A 19842-nucleotide genomic window follows, 5' to 3' on the forward strand; every position below is an offset into this window, starting at 1 on the left:
GCAAATGAAAGATCAAGGGTTGACTTGACACTTTTGCATACAACTGTATGCCTGCCAGCTGTCTACCCTGATCCAATCCTATGAACTTCCCATTTTTGTTTTCACTCATATTTATTCATTGAGACCAAATACAAACGAAAACAAAAATTAGTGATTTGTGATTCCTACTAAACATGTTTTTGGACTGAAGCGGGTGATTACTGTTTCAGCTCGCTTAGCAAAAGGAAATGAAAGACCTGCAGTGCAGCCGGTAGTTTGTTGTAACTAAAGTCTTAACAGACTCCAAAACTGATTAAGCAAGATCTGGCACTTTTTTAATTTATACACGTCATTACATATTCAGTCACTAGTCATAACATTTGAAAATAATAAAAACTTTGGGGACAATCCTCAGCCACTGTGGACAACTGCAAGCAAAAGCATTGAGATTTGAGAAGTAACCAGTGCAACAGTTCCGATGTGAACGGATCAATTTTTAAGACTTGTGATGATCAGTGTGTGCTAAATACATACATGTAGCCACAAACAATGTTTCAAGTGATGTGATGTGTGTATGCCTTCTGCTGTTTCAGGCCTATTTTATTCCATTTGATTATATAATTTTTCAATTATCATTAATTTACCCCACAAACCCATTCAACCATTTTGATTTGCACATAAAATCCAAGCATGCACCTTAAATAACCAGAAATAATGAAACAAAATTAAATCATTCATCGCCTATTTCTAGCCTACATTGCCAGCAATAAATCTTTTTGAAGATGTATATATTTGATAAATGGGCCTGTATCAAAATTAATTTATTGGCCGAGGATGGAACTTTTACTGGACAGTTTGGCTGGCACACAGACACGTTTTGTCTGTGCAAGCAGGAAGTGCAAGGGTCTGAGTTAAAAACAGAGAGAAAAACATACAGTAGATGTTACCTTGTCAGACAACAGGCTATGCCAACATCACACACCCATGACAAATCAGGGAATAAACATAGTCAAATAGACCATGATGGTATAAACCCCATAGTCAAACAATCATGCCAAATTCACTTCCAGACACCATATAGACAAACAGTATTTTGAAATCACATCTAGAGCCAGCATGAACATATGGATAAACATGAACACTATACATATTTGACACTTCTGTGGCTCGCTGCAGGTAAGAGATATGAAGCTTCAGCACAGTTGCAATACATGATTTCTATGGCAGTGTGTGTTTCAGTGAGATGCAGACTATCTATCTGGAAATCTTGACAAGATATCGCATGGCAAGTAAGAGCTGGTCAAAAGGGGTTTCTGATACGATTCCCTGCTGATTGGTTGTATAAAAAACATTCATGTAAGTCACTCAAAAGGTCAATTTCATTCTCAAAATGCATGGACTGCTAGAGCTTAAAGCCAAGCATTGGCCCCTCGGAGCAGAAGCTATTGTACTCTGCCATGTGGCGTGGGTCTTTATCACTGTTGTTCACTTGACTCGCACCACATCTCTCTGACAAAGAGGTCTGTCAATCATCACCATCCGTTTGTGTTACATTTTATTTTGGGACCAAATGTACAATCAGACTGTTGTTTAAGATGACTGAAGCCAGAGGCAACAAAGGAAACAGACAGAGTGGAGGAGATTGATGGACAAGAGAAGGAAGAAGATAATCATCAGAGAAGCTTTTGAGAAAAATGCAATAATGAATATAGTTTTCCATCAAACCGCCACTGATTATGAACCAGGCTATAGTGGTCTATGAAACATTTTTGAACTTCTGTATTTAGAACTAGGCTATAACTTTTGGGGACTTTTCAACTTGTGTCTGTCCGGTCCCACATTCCACACCGACGACCAGATGGGACTTCAACCTACTTCCAGTAAAACTGGGCCCCTAGGTCAAGCAGCAGATGGTGAGAGCATGCACTGATAAAACAGCAAAACAAATTAACTTGAGAAAATGTCAGAAGAAAAGACCAAATGAGGTTCGCTGGCTCACTTTCTAGTGAGCTTTCTGATATACTTGTCACTTGGTAGCTCGTCCCATCTTCCTGTAATGAGACAGTGACAGTTTACTTGAAATCCTGCATCATGGTATCGTGAATTTCTCTGTACCAGTCATCAGCTGTCTGTGAGCTGACAGTTAAATTGCTTAGGATATAGTTGGTTCAACGCATTTCTTTTGATTATGTTGTTGTCAATCATTCTAACAGCGTCCAGTGATAAGACTGTATGATGACACAACTGAAACATGGCAGCCTGACATTTAGAAAAACACTGTTACTGTTTACTGTCGGTCTCCAGTGTAATAACCTGTGGGTCAAGGTCTGTACACTCAAAGAAGCCACCTTTGGGAATCTTCAGCAACTGTTATGGTGGACTCAAATGAGGTAATTATAACTCCCAAAGGCAAGCAGGAAGCTGGGAAGGTTAGGAGCAGGAAAACATTGTCTCGTGCTATCCCAGCATGCAGTGGGCAGAAGGCAGCACCCTGGACAGAGGCTTACGAAATCTGAATCTTAATGTTAGGACTGTGTGCACTACTGTTATAGGGTAATGCTGAAGCTGGGTTCAATAATGTTACAGTGAACATGTGGTTGGGTAATTCTCATACAAAAGCCGCTCTATCACTCTGTCTCTTAACAGAAAGGCCAAAGATGCACACAAACTGTATGACTCCCTGACTGACTAAGGACTAATTTGGGATTAGAGATCGCTTTGAGATTGGTAGTAGAAGGCTTTCCAGTGAAATCACATTACTCCATAGACTATCTGTTCTCCCATCATGAGACAGATCAATTTGTGGTGGCATGGTAGTTGCAGGTGAAAAATAAATGACCATGTCAACATTTTCAGTTTCCTCTTCATCTCAGTGATCCTACAAGGCAACCCATACTGAAGACAGGGAGTAAATGAGAAGTTATCACACATATGGACATACAGTGTAGACCACAGCTTTAAGTTTTATGCTTGACAACGTTATGAGAACAAATACTGCAGAAGGCGGTTATATTTTTGTGATATCTGACAAATCAGAAAACCTTCAGGGAGATGTTGGAACATCGGTCTTTGTTATGGCTTATTGTCCAAAATATGATTTAATTGTCACAGCTTTATGTTTAAAAGTCACAAAGCAGATACTGTAAATCAATGGGGCATGAAACCATTATTCTCTAAATCGCTAAACAAGTCCTAAACATGTCCTTTCAAACATTTCTATGGTTCTATTACTACAGCTAAGGAAGGATACAGAATGGTGTACTGGTGATTTTGAGAGGAATGCTTTCATAGGCTACTGACTCACACTACCTTTGCTAACAAGAGCCATTAGCTGGTACTGAGGTTACAGAGGTTAAAATATATTGCCAATTTTCCAGTGTAGGCCTATGTGTAAACAACCTGTATTTGCATCTGCCCTCCTTTCACTGAGTTCCTTCCCTCCAAGTTTCCTTTGAGAATATCGACCTCTGCTGATCTGCTAGTGCCATTGCACAGCTGAGTAGGCCTAGTATACTCCATTGATGTTTTTGCCAAGTGATTTTCTTTTGTATGTACATCACGTTAAATGAAATCAGTCAGACAGACAGAGTGAACTGAGACGTTTTCACCAGTAACCCTTCAGTTTTTGGATAAAAATTGTAAGATGTTTCTGTAAAATTGTAGAACATTCAAAAGGTCTATGAAGGAGAAAACTTTCCATCATTGTCTTCCCTCCTACAAAATGGATTTCCATGTAGCAGAGGTGAATGTCCAGTTATTTGATTTAAATATTCACGTGTTATTATTATTATCATTAGATGTTTTACAGGAACAATCTCTCATTCTTAATGTAAGAAAGTAAGCAGTCGACAATTTTTCTTTATTGAGAGATGCAGTATAGAGCAGCCACGGGAGAGCAGATTGAAGAGATTTGATCCAACTGAGCTAATAATGTTTAACTTCAATTATATTCTGAATTCTCCATATATAGAGTATTTGATAGATAAGTATATTACAGAATAGTATCCTGAAGTAAACGTGATAGGGATTTAATTTTCAAATAAAACAATCATTGGTCATAAATAGCCTTATTGCTGGCTGCTAAAGACAATTGCAGTTTGTTTGTTTTCTTCAGAGTTCACAGTTTCCCCTTATCCTTCAAACACACAAAGGGGACGCTCCATTGAGTGCTATTTCTCCTGGTGTGTCGGTGGTGGCGCTGTGGTTCAGGGTGCCGGTGCGACGACCTGCCATTAAAACACAGCGAAGAAAACCTAGGAAGCAAGAAGCCACAACGACAACAAAGTTAGCTGCAAGCTAACGTTGGGCAACACAGCACAGGGGCAAAGCGTTTGTTTAAAAACGACGAGAATTATTATAGTGATTAAAACATTGTTAATTGTGTATGATATAATGTAGACGTGTTACAGAGAGGTAATTTAGTCGCCTGTCACCGAGACGATTTATGTAACGTCTGCTAACTTTACGTAAACACTAGCCAACGTTAATCCCTCTTTTCTTTAACGCGTTCTTGTGGATTCACGCTCCAGAAAGTACTGGTTGTAAGGGAAAACTAGCTTTTGTCATTTTTACTGCCTGACATGTAAGAAACCCGAATACGACAGCTGGGATAGCTCACATCGTTACCAATATTAGCCGTGTCGGGATACTAAGGTAACGTAGCTACACACCTTTTCCCTTTTGTTTACTGTTAGTTTTCGAGGCCCGCTTGATTTCCATGCTAGGTCCAGAATAACATGTTTTGCATTGACAGTGAACAGCTATTGAGAATATGACCTAATGGCATGATATTAATAATTAGCCAAATACTATCTGCTTATTTATTTAGTGAGATATGAATCTTAAATCAACGAAAGGCAGTCTACCAGGTCAGAGTTGTAAGCTATTAAGAGTTAAAGTCATAGGTTAAAGTGATAAGCCGTCTGGACTAACATGGGGAAACAGCAGTAAATAGTTAAAATGTATAACGTTGCAACATATAATCACGAGGGAATCTAGCATAAATTGTCTTCTCAAACTTATTCTAGGCAGTTACAAACAACAAAGGGTCAATGTCGATTAAACATGCGCACAAGGCATTTCAGCACTTTCTTACAAACACGGGGCGGTGTCTTGACTTGGGTTAGTTGTTAACTCCTCATGCCATATGCAAAGTCTGGCTCGCCTGAGCATGCACTTATCTATTGCATTAACATCTCGCCCGCTGAGTGAAATCGGCTCAGTACTGTATTTATTTTAGTTACTCCCAACTGCAGTTAGCTCTCCAGACCTGTTCCAGTGACAGTACAGTAACTGTTGCAACAGCTGCTAACCGGAGCTGCGGACAGGAAAATAAACTGTACTCTATTTACAGGAACATTAGGTCATCCCCATGGATCATCCTAATGTGAATTGTGATTAACATGTTTTTGCAACATTCAGAATCAAATTGACAAATTTAAAAGTTGACAATGAGACTCTTAAACTATTATTCGAACATTTTGGTTACTAATCTCCAGAAAGTATAGCTCAAATGCATTATATTTATACCAAAACCTTAATCTGACTTATCTGGAGGATATAGTAGGGAGGTAATATCATTAAATTGTTGTAAAGGCAGTATATTTTCAGGTGATCTATAGGCTATATCATGCTTTTAATGTTACTGCTCATTGGCTCTCCTGAGCTCCTTTCACATGATGGGACATTCTTTTTGTACAAATCTGCTGAAATTTGTTCCTGCAGCAAGTATACTGTAGCCTTCAGGCTGTTCCATTTAACCGAGCCTGCAGCAACTACTTAGCTTAAGTTTTCTCAGCTAAACCATGAACACAGAGAACACATCCCAAATATTGATGCATACTTCCTGCTGGAAAACCAGTTTACAATCCTCCTCGGGCGCATATCCATGTGTATTTAAATATTTACTGCATACCTTGTCTATTTGCATTGGAATGTTAATGCCAGGTGTATATACTGAGGCTGCAAGATCAACTTCAGATTGAGAAACCGGAAGGGTCAGGAAAAACGGTATCCTTGTGCTCGTTATTGATAAAGGCCCAGTCTTGTCTGGGGTGTGTAATTCTGTCATATCTTTTTCCACAGTTCAGTGTAACCATCAGTGAGCCAGGATGATACGCATGGGTGTGTGGTGCATGGGAGCTCGATTGAGCGTCCTTGCCCTGGCTTTGTGCTGCACACTGGCACCCTCACCCACGCACGCCTATATCTACGCTGTGAGTAATCCTGGGGCTTCAGCTTATAGACTTTGACATGCTTTAGCTTTGATGTGATTCCTTAAATTCTCCAGAAGATTATGTCAAATTAGATGCACATTCAAATCGTCATGGTATAATTTTTACAATTTTTTTGTCCATATTGTTTTTTTTTGGCAGCATTACAGCAATATGACCTCCATGTTTGAGGATCTGTCTGCCTTGTTTGGATCCACACTTCCCAAGGAGGGACTAATGGTGAGAATGGAGACGTGGAGAAGGGAATCACACAGAAAAACATAGGTTGTGATCCTCCATAATAGTAACGTTTTTGTCCTTGTGTCCACAAGGGAATATTGGTGGAGTCTCGTCCAGTTAATGGCTGTACAGCAATAGAACCCCCCCCTGCACTGCCACCATCCAATGATGCCAACATCACCAAATTCATAGCTCTCATCAGACGCTATGATTGTAATTTCGATATAAAGGTCAGTGATAATTGTGATAGTAGTAGTCTATCTGAATGACATTTAATGAATTTGAATTGTGTGTGAAACAAACTGGGCTAATGTGAGGGATTGGTTTACAGGTGCTGCACGCACAGCAAGCTGGATTCAGCGCCGCCATCGTTCACAACATGTATTCTGACACTCTGCTCAATATGAACTACAGCAATGGTGAAGCTTCTTCCTAAAATGTCTTTACCCATTCACAACATTTTACTGCAAAATTTCCTAAATATGATGGCCACTGCCGTCCACTTTCTATCTAAAGATTTGCTCTTCAGTGTTCTTCTGTTTTGATCTTTGCACAGGCACCATTGCTGAGGAGATTGAGATCCCCTCAGTATTCACCAGCTACTACGCCTCCCAAATTCTCAGGAACTTCATCATTCCAGAACAAGGGTAAGTAAACACATTTCAGTGTTTTTTTTAAATAAATTGTCATTTTATAGTAGAATTTTGACAATTAGCAAGGGGACATAACTGATAAAACAGAAACCAATAATAGTGGCAACCATCATGGCAACCATTGGTGGGCACAAGGGATTGATAGTTCCACTAAAATGTATCCTTTTTAAAAGTTTCCTCTAAGCTGCACGCCATTGCAGCCTTGCATGGCTGTGCAATAAATCAGTAGATAAATAAAGCCAGTAATCATGTGACTGTGACTCAACTAGGGGCGCCATACTACACCTCAAGTTTGGGCCTTTAAGAACTACAATCCCAAAGAGGAAACAGAATTAGACAGTATCAATAGAATCGTAAAAAAAAAAATGTAATTTCAAATGCCACAATTTTCTTAAATTACTATATCTCTCATGTACATGTGATGGCTGTGGTTGAGAGCATGCTGACTTTGAGGTGCATTTAAGGTGCAAGTGATGCATTTTTGTGACAGTGTCCCCATCCAGAAGCTAAAATGTCTGTTTTTGGTGCACAGGGCCTATGTGATTCTCAAGCCAGAGTTTGCTTTCCCACTCTCATACTATCTCATTCCCTTCACTGGAGTGGTTGGCATGATCATTCTTGTGATGGTTGTCATCTTGGTAAGTTTATATTGTTTGTCATTTCCTTGGACATTTATTCAGTATTTATGACTATTCTGGTAACTTGTTTCTTTCTTGTCCTTTTGGTCTTTTGAAGTTGCGATATAGAGGTTTAAGAATAAAAAGTGACTTGTGGAAACATAATTTCTTTAGATTTGATTTCTTATCTCTTAAAAAAATCCAAAAATAGTAAACCATGAATATGCTTCTTTGTATTGTAAAATAGTGGGAAGGAAGGACTACTACAAAGGCCTAATAGTATTTCAGCTACACTAGAGCTATCCAATTTTCCTCTTGGGACACTTAATTTATTCAGTATTTAAGACAAATCTTTTTACTTAGCGGTCAAACTACGCACTACACTCATACTTTAAACACTGGAAAATTGAAAAACAAATCGATTCTTGCATGGTGAATGTCATTGTCACAACATTAACATTATCTGTTGATTTCTGGTTTTGTTTTGGTTCAGATTGTACGTTGTGTACAGTACAGAAAAAGGCTGAGGAAAAATCGCTTGTCCAAGGAACAACTGAAGCGGATTCCAATCCACAGGTTTAGTAAAGGTAAAGAGAATGTACAATATTCACTGTTTTGATGAGTGTTGCAAATAACTCATTCATATAACATTAACGGTTACATTTTGCTGATGTTTGTTTTTTAATGTTTCTAAGGCAATTACCAAAGAATTAAGACATTCACCCCGGTTTTCACTGTTTAATCATCTATCACATTGAAAAAACAAATTGTCCTTTAAGTCGGTCAGCAGTATACTGTATGTCGCAACCACATTGTGACAGTGTTATTTTTAGGAATGTTGAGAAACAAGTATGCTGAGTTTCGTAATCTGGTTTTCCTCTCCTGTTTCTTCTTGTGAATTTTAACTCATTAACTCATGAGATCATATTTGGTGTTAAGTTTAAGTTAAAGTTATACTATAGCAGAAACAGCTGAAAAAAGGATTTCCCATTTACTAATTTGGCGTATCGTATCAGCTCCATGCAGAATTGATTTAAAATGATAGAAAAGATGAGTATGCAAGGTGGTTTTGGGTATATTTGGGTATATTTTATAATTAAAAATTATTAGAACTACTATGAAATACATCCAATTTAGGTGTAAAAGCTAAAACATTTTCTAAGTCCATAAAATCAGTTTCTCATTTTCAGTGGAACGTTTTGCTTTGGGAAAGAGTTCTTACACTCAGATGTTAATTAGTCAGTTGTAGACCAGAAGACTGATGTGGGATTTGCTAAATAGGTTGATATTTCCCTTAAGTTTGACTGATTTAAAGTTGGTGACTTGCTCCTCTTTCAGGTGATGACTATGATGTGTGTGCAATCTGTCTGGATGAGTACGAAGAAGGAGACAAGCTGCGAGTTTTACCTTGTTCACATGGTAATTATACCATTTTATATGTTGGTATGAAATTAATTATGAAATGCATATGTTATGATAAGTATGTGAAAATGGTTAAGGTGTACTTACTGATTAATGCGCACATCTACAAGCGGGGCAGTAAATGTAAACATTTCCCAAGGTAAATCTGGTAAATGTGATCATTTCTGGGTTAATTTGAGAGGAAAACATTCTCACAGTCCTGTCACTCCATTTTGTTGTGGATATGATGTACATGTGGCCAAATTATTTATTTGGATTGGCTTCTGCAATAAACTGGCACAGGAGATTTATTCATGTAACACTGTAAGGTAAAGTTACACAGAGAAACTTGACCTTTCTGTCTCAAACAAAAAGATCTATAACAGTGTCAGAATATCTGAGGGGGGATTTTTCCTTTAAGGTCCTGGAAGTATCCCATACTTGGATTTCATTTCTAGTGGTAAACCCACAGATAATACATAATTTAAGCAAAAATAGTCACTTCCAAGAGCATGAGTAACCTGTGTTCATCTTACCAAAAGGTAGTATCTTGCTGTATATTATAGTCAAAGTAAATCCTTCAGTCATCTGAGCAACTTCCCAAAGTGTTTCAGTCAAAGGAACTTCTATTATACCATGTGTCTGTTGGCGGGTCTTTCCTCAATGTCCTGAAATCTCTCTTTCTCTTCAGCCTACCACTGCAAGTGTGTGGACCCCTGGCTCACGAAGACCAAGAAGACGTGCCCCGTGTGCAAACAGCGTGTCACCCGGCAAAACCCGGAGCACTCGGAGTCCGAGTCTGAGGAGGAGGTGGCAAGACGCGGAGAGGAAGAAGGGACAGAGGGCGAAGCTGACTCTGAGCGCACTCCTCTGCTTCGCCCCTCCAACCCGGGATCCCCCTCTGGCAGCCCGGGGCCCTATTCGGCCACCACCACCACAGTAACCACTGCCCAGTGTCTGGCCTCCCCTGCCCCCTGCGACTCGCCCATCCTGGGCTACGAAGGCTACTACTCCCCCCAGGAGGAAACAGACTCAGAAAGTGACGACACGGGGGAGGACACGCACCACACCGACGATGACACTGCTCAGCTCATTGGTAGGGGTGCAGTCGGGGTCTGAGGGCCTAAAGTTAGCTGTAATGAGATTACCTAGTTCTGATAAGGTCTTTCTGTCGCCAGGCGTGCAATTATCACACTACAATTTAAAGTAGTGTGTGTGGATTTGTGGTTATGAAATTGTCTCAGCTAGATATTTTAGAATATTTGCCACTTTGGTTGGTTGTAACAGGATCTTTTACCCAATAATCGCAGGAGGCCTGCTTGTTTGTGTCGAAGCACATGCATTTATCAGCAAATTTAGCTAAATCAAACATTTTGATAAAGGCTATCACCCTACACCATCCACACACACACACACACACACACACACACCTCTACACCATCTTTTAAGAGTAGGCCTCATTGGTTTAATGCATGTTGTAACTCAACTTAACCCCACATGATCTAACCACTGGTGTTGCACAAAACGAATGGGCCACTAGATTGTCTCAATAATAGTGCTCCAAATGTACTGTTGAAGTAGAGTATGATATGAGTAGATTAAGGCTGAGGTTAAAGGTCAGATTCTGTGTAGCTAAACAGAACAAATTCTGTGGTAGTGAAAATATTGGGAAGAAATCATTCAAGTTTGTAATGGAAACTTAAAAGCTCTCATTTCTATTTTCTGTGCTCTGTGTATGGCTTATGTCAGGTTAGTGCAGTTTGAGGACTGTGTTGTCTTAATCATAGATTGTTTAATATTTGGCAGTTATTTTTTTTCTTTTATGAATCAGTTGCTAATGAGGATATGCCAATGGAGGGGAAATGTTTTATTATATATTATTATTATATATTTTAACTTTTTATGAACGTGTTTTAAAGCTGCATTTCAGTTTTTTGGGATGTCAGATTTCTCTGTGTAATTCCACAGTAAGTGACACTATGATGATAGAATCATATAAAGATGTTATACATTTCTGCTGCTTTTACTTTGTATGTTATTGACTGTGCTATATGGTCAGTCTGAAAAAAATATTTTTTAGCTTTATCCAGTTTGTCAAGTTGAACAAACTCAGGTATAATAGCAACATATTAAAGGTCAGTCATATGTAAATGAATCAGATAGTGAGAGTTAATGGGTTTGGTCTCAGAACATTTTGTTTTGTTTTGGCTCCTTGAATCAATATAATGTAGATATATAAATACTTCATGGATATTTTTCCATTTTTATACAGAATGTCATGGATGACATGTTAAACCCTGGAACCCTGGAGGTGTTTTTAGAAAAAAAGCATTTGCCTTACATTGGCCTTTATCTACATGTATATGTGGAATTAATTTTTTGGAAAATGAAGGGACAGAAGTCACCCTCCTGTATTTTTTTTCTTGTATAGCTTGTGTTATATAGGTTAGGAAATTTTGATCTTGTCCCCATGTCTCCACATTTGTTTTTATAGTGAAGAACAGGAAAGAGGAAGCCTATCAGCTTAGTCCAAATGCTATGTGCTACTAATGTTGACTGCAAATAGCCAGCATCAGTTCAGTCATAACGCTTGGTTTGGACCTGGAAATTTGGACACACTAACCAGCTGTTTGTTTCTCTAATCACTTGTACCACGACTTGGGTGAAGACTTTCTTGGGTGGGGTCGATGCTATTCATTTAATGGGCAGTACAACTGTAAATTGTACGAAGTAGTTTCAGCCAAACTGTTTCACCGTTCCGAATAAATACACTATATTGTATCTAGCTTACCATAAGTGATGATAAACTCTCAATTACAGTAGCTATGTTTTGTATTTTCTTGAAACTTTGGGTAAGGTGGAGCATTCCCAAAACAAATAAGTACTGTATAACATTCTCCCATTGTTATTTACCTAGATGTGACTCTATATTTACATGTGATCCAGAGAAATGGTATTTACAAAGATTTTTTTTTTTTAAGTTGCATTTTGACCTGGGACCTTTGAACAGGGGACTTGGTAGGGCCGTATAACCGTAATAACAACATTCCAGCTTTATCTTTTAGTGATTATTGACTCAAAGACTCCATGCTGTTTAGATTTGATTGAGACCAGTTTGGCAACAGTCTGTATTATAGAATGGAGTGCTGCACATACAAGCTGGGACGCTGGCTGGATGGCTATTTGCAATATGCTTCAAATGTCTTTTGTACTGTACACTTTCTTGGTCACTAAACGTCTCCATTCTAGAGACTCAACTGTTAATTGAAACATGAAGAACTGATCCCCAAATTGCAAAATGTTTCATTTTTTTCTCTAATTAGAATGTGCCTAGTTGATCACACCTAAATAACAAATTTATAGTGTCAATAAATATAATGTTCATATATACTTACTTATCAGATATATAAAGCAGTTTTCAGGAACCATAGGATGTCTAAACACAATTAATCTGTGGAAAACCACATTTAAATGTGTGATTTGTGGAAGATTAAATGATACTGAAATGATATTATGGTGAGTTTTTTTTGTCTAGATTAGAAAAATGGGGTAACACTTTCCCTTACAATAACCTTATTGCAGTGTATTAACCTGCAGTATAACGTTAACATACACAATGATAACGTACATTGATGAGTGTACCACACAATTCAAATACAAACAATTACATTTGTACACTTTGTACTTGCGTGTTGTTACAAAGTACATTATGTTTTAGGGTGGTGTTATTGTGCACTTTTAATACCTCTACATTGGTTAACACATTAGAATGAGGTCATTGTAAAGCAAAGTGTTACCAAACATGGATGTGTATTAGAATGTGTTTTAACATTTTTAAAGAATATTTATATCAAAGGATTTTGCAGTTCCTGCACACAGAGCCCCATAGTTTGATGGAGAACATACCCGCCAAGAAACCCTTTAGTCGTTAGTCGTCCTCCGCCTGTAACAGCCTAGGAGTGTGTTGAGATGTTTTTGTCCGCTCTACATCCTGTTCCATTATCCTAATTGTTCTCAATCTTTACAGTGTTGCATATCTTTATTGCTTATTAGTGTGCTTTCTGTAGGCAAAGCACGCTATTACTATCGTCTTTTTCTGTTTTTCTTCTTCCGGACATTTTTTTGCCAACTTTATTCGCCTACAGTTTTTACGTTACATCGACATATCATACATCAAAATGTGCACCCTACGTCGGGCGAGTGTGCTTGTATTTTTCTAAGAGATCTGTCACGAGGTTTCGGAGATATTCACGATAAACTGATACTTATTTATCAGATCTGGCACTTTGGTCTGGCAACCCAGTAGGTTCTGCTACTGTCCACCAATCGTAGGCAGCGACAGGACGGGGGTACGTACTCTCCTCCAATGAGAAGCAAGCATGTTAACCTTTAGTTTCTGACAGTGAAGTTCCGGTTTGTTAGCCATTGTTGTTGTTTATGTACACTCCAGGACAGCAACGCTCTAATTTTTGCCTCACGGTTTGTCCAATAAGTATTTTCCAGAGCAGAGTGACCATGACCTGCATTGTGATAACTGAAGCGTGAAAAGTAATATCTAGCGACGCCTTCCAAACGCCTGCTCCTTGGTGGCTCAAACTTACATTGAGTGTCCTTGGGCTAATGCTAATGCTACCACGCTGATGACGTCGACTACACACACAGGTCGCGTCAGCGTCATCAGTGTGGTAGCATTAGCTATATCTCCCAGCTCCAAAAAGCTGCATTTTGTGAAAATGGAAGACTTTATTGAAACATTTATGGTGGCGTGTACATGATACTAAGCCCAAGAACACTCAATGTAAGTTTGAGCCACCAAGGAGCAGGCGTTTGGAAGGCGTCGCTAGATGAAGTTCTCGTTAACAGTGAGAAGAAGTAGTACCGGGATTTGTCAAATATAGGGTTTCCTTCTCTGGACGATAAAACTCCTGGTGTGGATTCCCAGACTCTAAACTCAGATTCCACTGCCTCCAAGCCCTCCACCTGCTGAGGCTCTTCACATGAGACAAACCCCCAAGAAGAAGTACCCAAATTTCTCAAATGTAGGGTTTCCTTCTCTGGACAATGACGATACTTGTGTCAGCCTGTTGCCTCATGAAGTTCCACTGCCTCCAAGCCCTCCACCTGCTGAGGCTCCACTTCATGTGGGACAGACGTCAGAGAAGAAGGACGAAAATCTGGCAAATATACATTCTCCTTCTCTGGACGATGACATAATGTGGTTCCACGGCCTCTCAGTCCTCCAGTTCATGAGGTTCCACTGCCTCCAAGCCCACTGCCTATTGCAGTTCCACCTTCTATGGGACAGACATCAGAAAAGAAGTACGCAAATCTGACATTAGGTTTCACTCTCTGGATGATGAAGCTCCTAGTGTGGTTGCACAGCCTCTCAGCCCTCCGCCTGCTGAGTATATGCTTCCTAAGGCACAGACTCTGGAGAAGAAGCACCCAAATTTGGCACACATAGTGTTCCCTTCTCTGGGTGATGAAACTCTCAGTGTGCTTTCCAAGACTCTCAGCCTACTTCCTCACAAGGTTCTGCTGCCTCCAAGGCCACTACCTGCTGAGCTTCCACCCATTACAACACAGACTCCTGAGGGGAAGCCTCTCCTGAGAAGCAACTCAGTCCTCTGCGTCAGGAGGTCTACACATTGGAGAAGATGTACCCCAGTTTAACTCAAATAAGGTTTCCTTCTCTGGACAATGAGACATCTAGTGTGGGACTGAAAGACAAAATCACAACTTATTTCTTGTACTGGTACAGTAGATTTTCAAAAAAAAATTAAATCAATGGGCATTTTATTTTTGTTGTCTCTGGAAGAAATTGCTTTTCAAAAATAAAAACATGTTTGCATTCATTTCATTATATTTTGTCTCTTCTGTTCAGTCCATCATTTTTAAAGGTAAAATGTAAAAATAAGTTTTCGACATGGTGTTATTTCTGATAAATCCAAAGCACAAAGAAAATCTGCCGTATTCATTGACTATTAACAGGATGATTGTGGTGGTAAAACTATTTAGGAGTTAACAACCCTTCTCCTTATGAAACTGCAGATGTTACTTTAATAAATTTCACTTGATACATGCCAATATGACTTCTTTCAAACAATGAAGAAAATCTTGAAACAAGAAACTTTCTCCATGACGATTTCACTTTTATCAAGCAAATGTCCTGAAACAAGTTACATTATATTGAGAAAAAGTCAAATTTGTTGAAACCGGTAAAATTATCTGCCAGTGCAGTAAGATGATTTCACTAAAACAAATCCTAAAATCAGCTTGATAAGTCTGGATAAAAGATAAAATAACTCAACAAGTTTGTCAGTTTACGACGGGTAGCCCCAACCAAGCAAACCGACTGTTTAAAGAGGTGTTCAAGCCATGCAGATAACTCCCATAATGCACAGCTAGCTTTGCTTTATGAAAAATGTATTTGGTTGCTATGATAACTAGCATAGTAACCAGGAAGCTAGTTTGGTAGTCACAGAGAGTTCATTTTCGTACAAGCAATCAAATTGTAAAAGCAAGTGTCACATTTTCCAAACGGCGGACATTGTGGAACATACAAACTACACACACAACACACTTTTGTGGCATTTTTCCTGTTGGCTACTGTATCTGTAGATTAACTGAAGAGTAACTTCCAGAATTCATTTTCACGCCAAATTCCTAGTTACATGATTAACCCTCAGTCCTTGTACCTTCAACACCTTGCCAGGATAAAAATACACTCTACCCTGCAGACAACAATGGCGTCCAGGTCCGGCGGCGTTAGCAAACTCACTTGTTAATGGCGCTGAGGTTTACAAGCAGACTGTTTCTCACCACGGAAAAGTTTTCCCTCTTGGCCCCCCATTTCTGTGTCTCGCTCTCCAGGCCTCCAGGTGCTGAAAGGGCACACAGCGCTATATGCGGACTTGTAGCGCAGTGGATACTCCTCAGTACCAAACATAAGGATCTCGTTGTTTTTACTGTGCAGCTAATGACATTCCAGTTTCCTCCTGGGATTAATTAACTATCATCCTCACCGAGGTCTAACCATAGCGGGGTCAGCCTTCCTTAAAACCTTCTCTATGCACACACACACACACACACACACATGCACACACACACACACACACACACACACACACACACACACACAGACATACAGTAGCAGCCTCTTGCATAATGAAAGGCCTAAGCTTCCTCAAAGTAACAGATAGCGCAAGAAATGGTGTTCTGTGATTAATTAATGGTCTTTGATCCTTTTGCCATGAACTGTTCAGAGTAACTAATTAGAGCAACTAGACCCTGCTGGACTCAACGCCCTTCAGGTTCCTTTACTCTCATGAATGAATACAGTCAATGGAAAAACCTCTAAGTGCAGTAGGAGTCAATGACGGGTGTTAAATCACAATAAACAGCTCAGAAACTAATTAGGGAGATTGACATTATAGCTGCTGGTCCTTTTGGGTCTTTGTGCATATTTCTCATTAATATAACTAAAACTGCCCACACATGAACAAAAAGGAATGAGACTTGGGTCATGTCCTGTCCCATGCATGCTGTGATGAAAGCTGAAAGAAAATAACAAGTTGCTGCTCCTAGGACTATAACAGTCCTCAAGGATAGATTTTTTGGTAATTTAAGTTGAATATATCTTTTTGAGGCCCTTTTACAAAAACAATCTATACAGTTGATGATGTGTGAAATACTAGCACTTCAGAGAAACATCCTATGGTCAAGAGTGTTGTAGATTGAGTTTGTCAGATCTCCATGGAAGCTCAGCAAATCATCACAACACTTTGTATGCATGTTCAGCATGGTTGTAGTTATTTTTAAATTGACCAATGGGGTTTAGGGTTGAGAGCCTTGCTCTCAATGAAGTTTGGTTATAATTGGTTTGATTGATGGGCTTAGCCTTAATAAACAATACGTCTTATAAATCACATGGTTTGAGTTACCACTGTGAAACTTGGTTTGTTTGTTGGGCCCTCTCTCAGTATACAAAATTACATGATAATGACAAAAATAACTAAACAGGGTGTGTGTCCAAACTTACTCCCATACATGCTCCATTTTTTGTTCAGTTTGCAAACACTGTTTTCATCATCTTGAATAGATTTAATCCCTGCAGTCTCCAATAGCAATATATAACTGGCTGTCAGTATCCTCTGCTATGTCAATAGTAATGTGATAATTAACTTTTTTTCAACATAAGAATTGTCATCCTCTGGAACCATTTCATCTTCTGAAAACCTGTCACCCTCTGAAAGTCATTCACCCTGACTTCCTCTTCTGCTCCTCTTGGTGCTCTTCAACCTTTTTATCCAATCTCAGACAATCTTATGGCAAACTCCTGGCCCTCATTAATTGTTGCTTGCAGTTATATTCATGAAGTAGCTCCCTGTAATACTCATTCATCAAGACTCCCTGCAGTCGATTAGTCAGTCCTCTTAATGCTTCCTAACAACCACCATTTCCTTTTAAATCTCATTTTTTTGCATTTTATGTGCCCGTAATCAAGTATCACCCACTGTTTTATTATATAAGAAAAGAAAAACGCTGAATATTTGAGTACAATAAATCTTTCAATAGAAGGTAACTCAATGGATGATTGTACATAGCTGCATTATGGCATGTGTGGGACTGAGCTGGTGGGTTTCTATAAGTTTGTTCAATGAAAGCTGAAGAATGAGTGTACTGGTAGTTACGCAGATGGAAATGGGGTGAAATCACCCATACAGTCGTCACAAAATATGACATCACATAAATTAGAGCAATATAATCCCCTAAAGCAAAAGAGAACCTGTGATTTTTTTCACAGGAAACCTCCAATTAGCTTTTGGTTTGCACCCTTATGTTTTAATGTATGAGAAGTATATGAAATTTATCTGGACACTGGCCAGTTGGAAGCAAAGATGCCTGGATCACTGCAGTCCCACTCCTCTGTGCCGGGATCGTCCTTCTTGCTCATCTTGATTGTCTCTGCGTTTATACTGCTGGAGTCCAGAGAGTTCTCTCGGGACCATCATGAGGTAAACTACAAAACTAGAGGTCTTGATTTTCTTAAAAAACAATATCAATTCATTTTGCATTTGTTACATGACATGACATGTCATGGCATGTCAACATTTTTGGTGGGTATCTACTTTCGCAACAAACATTTCAAATGTAATTTTTCTAAAAAATTTAGAAAGTAATTAAAAATGGAACATAGACATAGATGGCTTACCTCTGTATTGTATTTTCAAATGCAGCTAAAGCAAATGCAGCTGATAACCAGTTAAAGGGGAATACTAGTCTGCATTCACATACCTGTGTTCGTCCCATACTCAGGACAGTTCATTCTGTCTCCTATCGTCAAAAAACAGCAGTTTGTTTAGCATTGTAATCTGTCAGAAAAGTAACTATGACATGATTTTAAAGTCTTCAAGGTCTAAAGGAAAGCTCATTATGGCTCAAATATTCTTTGGATTTGCAAAATCAAACTCCTGTTCAGTGTCAGTGGAGAAGTTTGTATCTTGACGGCATCTTGTTCATGAATGCAAACTGAGTTGAAGGCTAAAGGCATTACAGATGTGAGTTACTAAATTCATTGGTATTGCCTTCAAAGGCAAGGCACCAGGTGAAAAAGACGATTCTTCTGTAACAGCTATAGTTTCATAAATTGTACAATACAATAATCAAAAACAACTATAAACAGATAATTTACTCATTTTATACTAGATGTGTGCACAAAATTTGCTTCTTTTAGCAACTTAGCAACTTAGCGGCCATTTTCTTAAAATGATGTAGCCTACTTTACATGGTGTTCCTTAACAATAATAGCTGGTCAGTTTTTTTATTTTTTATTATTAGATAGTCTTTATGAAAAAATGGGTAAAAATTAGAATTTTTCACGACAGTGTTTTTACACTAACTTTATCCATTGGCAAAAAAAACCCAACTGTTTCAACTAATGTGCAAATTTATGCATTTTTCAGGAAATGTTGTCCAATTTCCATATGGTAATGATAAAATATCTAAAAGTCATAATACAAAAAGTGTTTGTATTTATGTCCTTATTCATCATATAAAGTTTCATTCTGATAGGATGAAAGGAAATTTTGTGTGGTGCCTCCCTTTAATATTCCTAAAATAAATCTTGTAATAATCATGGAGTGGTGATTACCACATATTAAAAATACAGTAAAAGAAAAGAGGGAATAACACTTTATATTATGTTAATTGTTGGTTGTTTTCATGTTAATAATAGGTCATTTTGGATAATGCTTTTAACCTGCACGTTCACTCCACCCCTTTGGACCAATCAGAAGCCAAGGATGGGCCAGGAGAAGACTTTGCATTTGGATCCAGAGATGACCAAACCTTTCCAAAACAAGAGGAACCTGCATTCACCATGGAGGACGAAGCACAGGACACTCACATCTGGCCGTGCCTGCTGCTGGACTATATGAGGCGCCAGCTTAGGTTCAGAGCAAGAACAAAGAAAAGCCCAAAAAAAGGATGTGCTGCATAATCCATCAGATGATGAAAGTAAAATGAAAGAGTCTGAGAGATAAGCGCTATAGAAATATCAATCTAATTATATTCTATTAAAAAATTGTTCACATCTGAAAACTGTTCACCGCTGCTCCTTTCCAACACTCACATCCTACCACTTGTCTCCTACTAGGAAGTAATTTGGAGGATATGAAGGCCGTGTAGGACGGAATTCAAACTTGGCTGTTCACACACACACACACACACACACACACA

The 19842-nt window shown here is 38.8% G+C and overlaps 1 protein-coding gene across 1 annotated transcript; it reads left to right on the forward strand.

The window, feature by feature from the left end:
• Positions 1-4231: 4231 nt before the first annotated feature.
• On the forward strand, positions 4232-12613 carry rnf167 (ring finger protein 167). The gene is made up of 10 exons (XM_071916608.2): positions 4232-4632; positions 6064-6194; positions 6354-6431; positions 6524-6661; positions 6763-6850; positions 6988-7078; positions 7617-7722; positions 8195-8288; positions 9040-9120; positions 9794-12613. The coding sequence occupies exons 2-10, from the start codon at positions 6090-6092 to the stop codon at positions 10219-10221; spliced, it is 1209 nt and encodes a 402-aa protein (XP_071772709.2). The 5' UTR covers positions 4232-4632; positions 6064-6089; the 3' UTR covers positions 10222-12613.
• Positions 12614-19842: the final 7229 nt, after the last annotated feature.

The sequence above is a fragment of the Centroberyx gerrardi genome, chromosome 11 (assembly GCF_048128805.1).
Source record: "Centroberyx gerrardi isolate f3 chromosome 11, fCenGer3.hap1.cur.20231027, whole genome shotgun sequence".
NCBI lineage: Eukaryota > Metazoa > Chordata > Actinopteri > Beryciformes > Berycidae > Centroberyx > Centroberyx gerrardi.

Excerpts from the sequence above, each read along its gene's own strand:
- rnf167 (XM_071916608.2), top strand. The coding sequence starts at position 6,090 with ATGATACGCATGGGTGTGTGGTGCATGGGAGCTCGATTGAGCGTCCTT. Across the intron at positions 6,662-6,762 it reads ATTGTAATTTCGATATAAAG|GTGCTGCACGCACAGCAAGC; the intron begins GTCAGTGATAAT and ends ATTGGTTTACAG. Across the intron at positions 7,079-7,616 it reads TTCATCATTCCAGAACAAGG|GGCCTATGTGATTCTCAAGC; the intron begins GTAAGTAAACAC and ends TTTGGTGCACAG.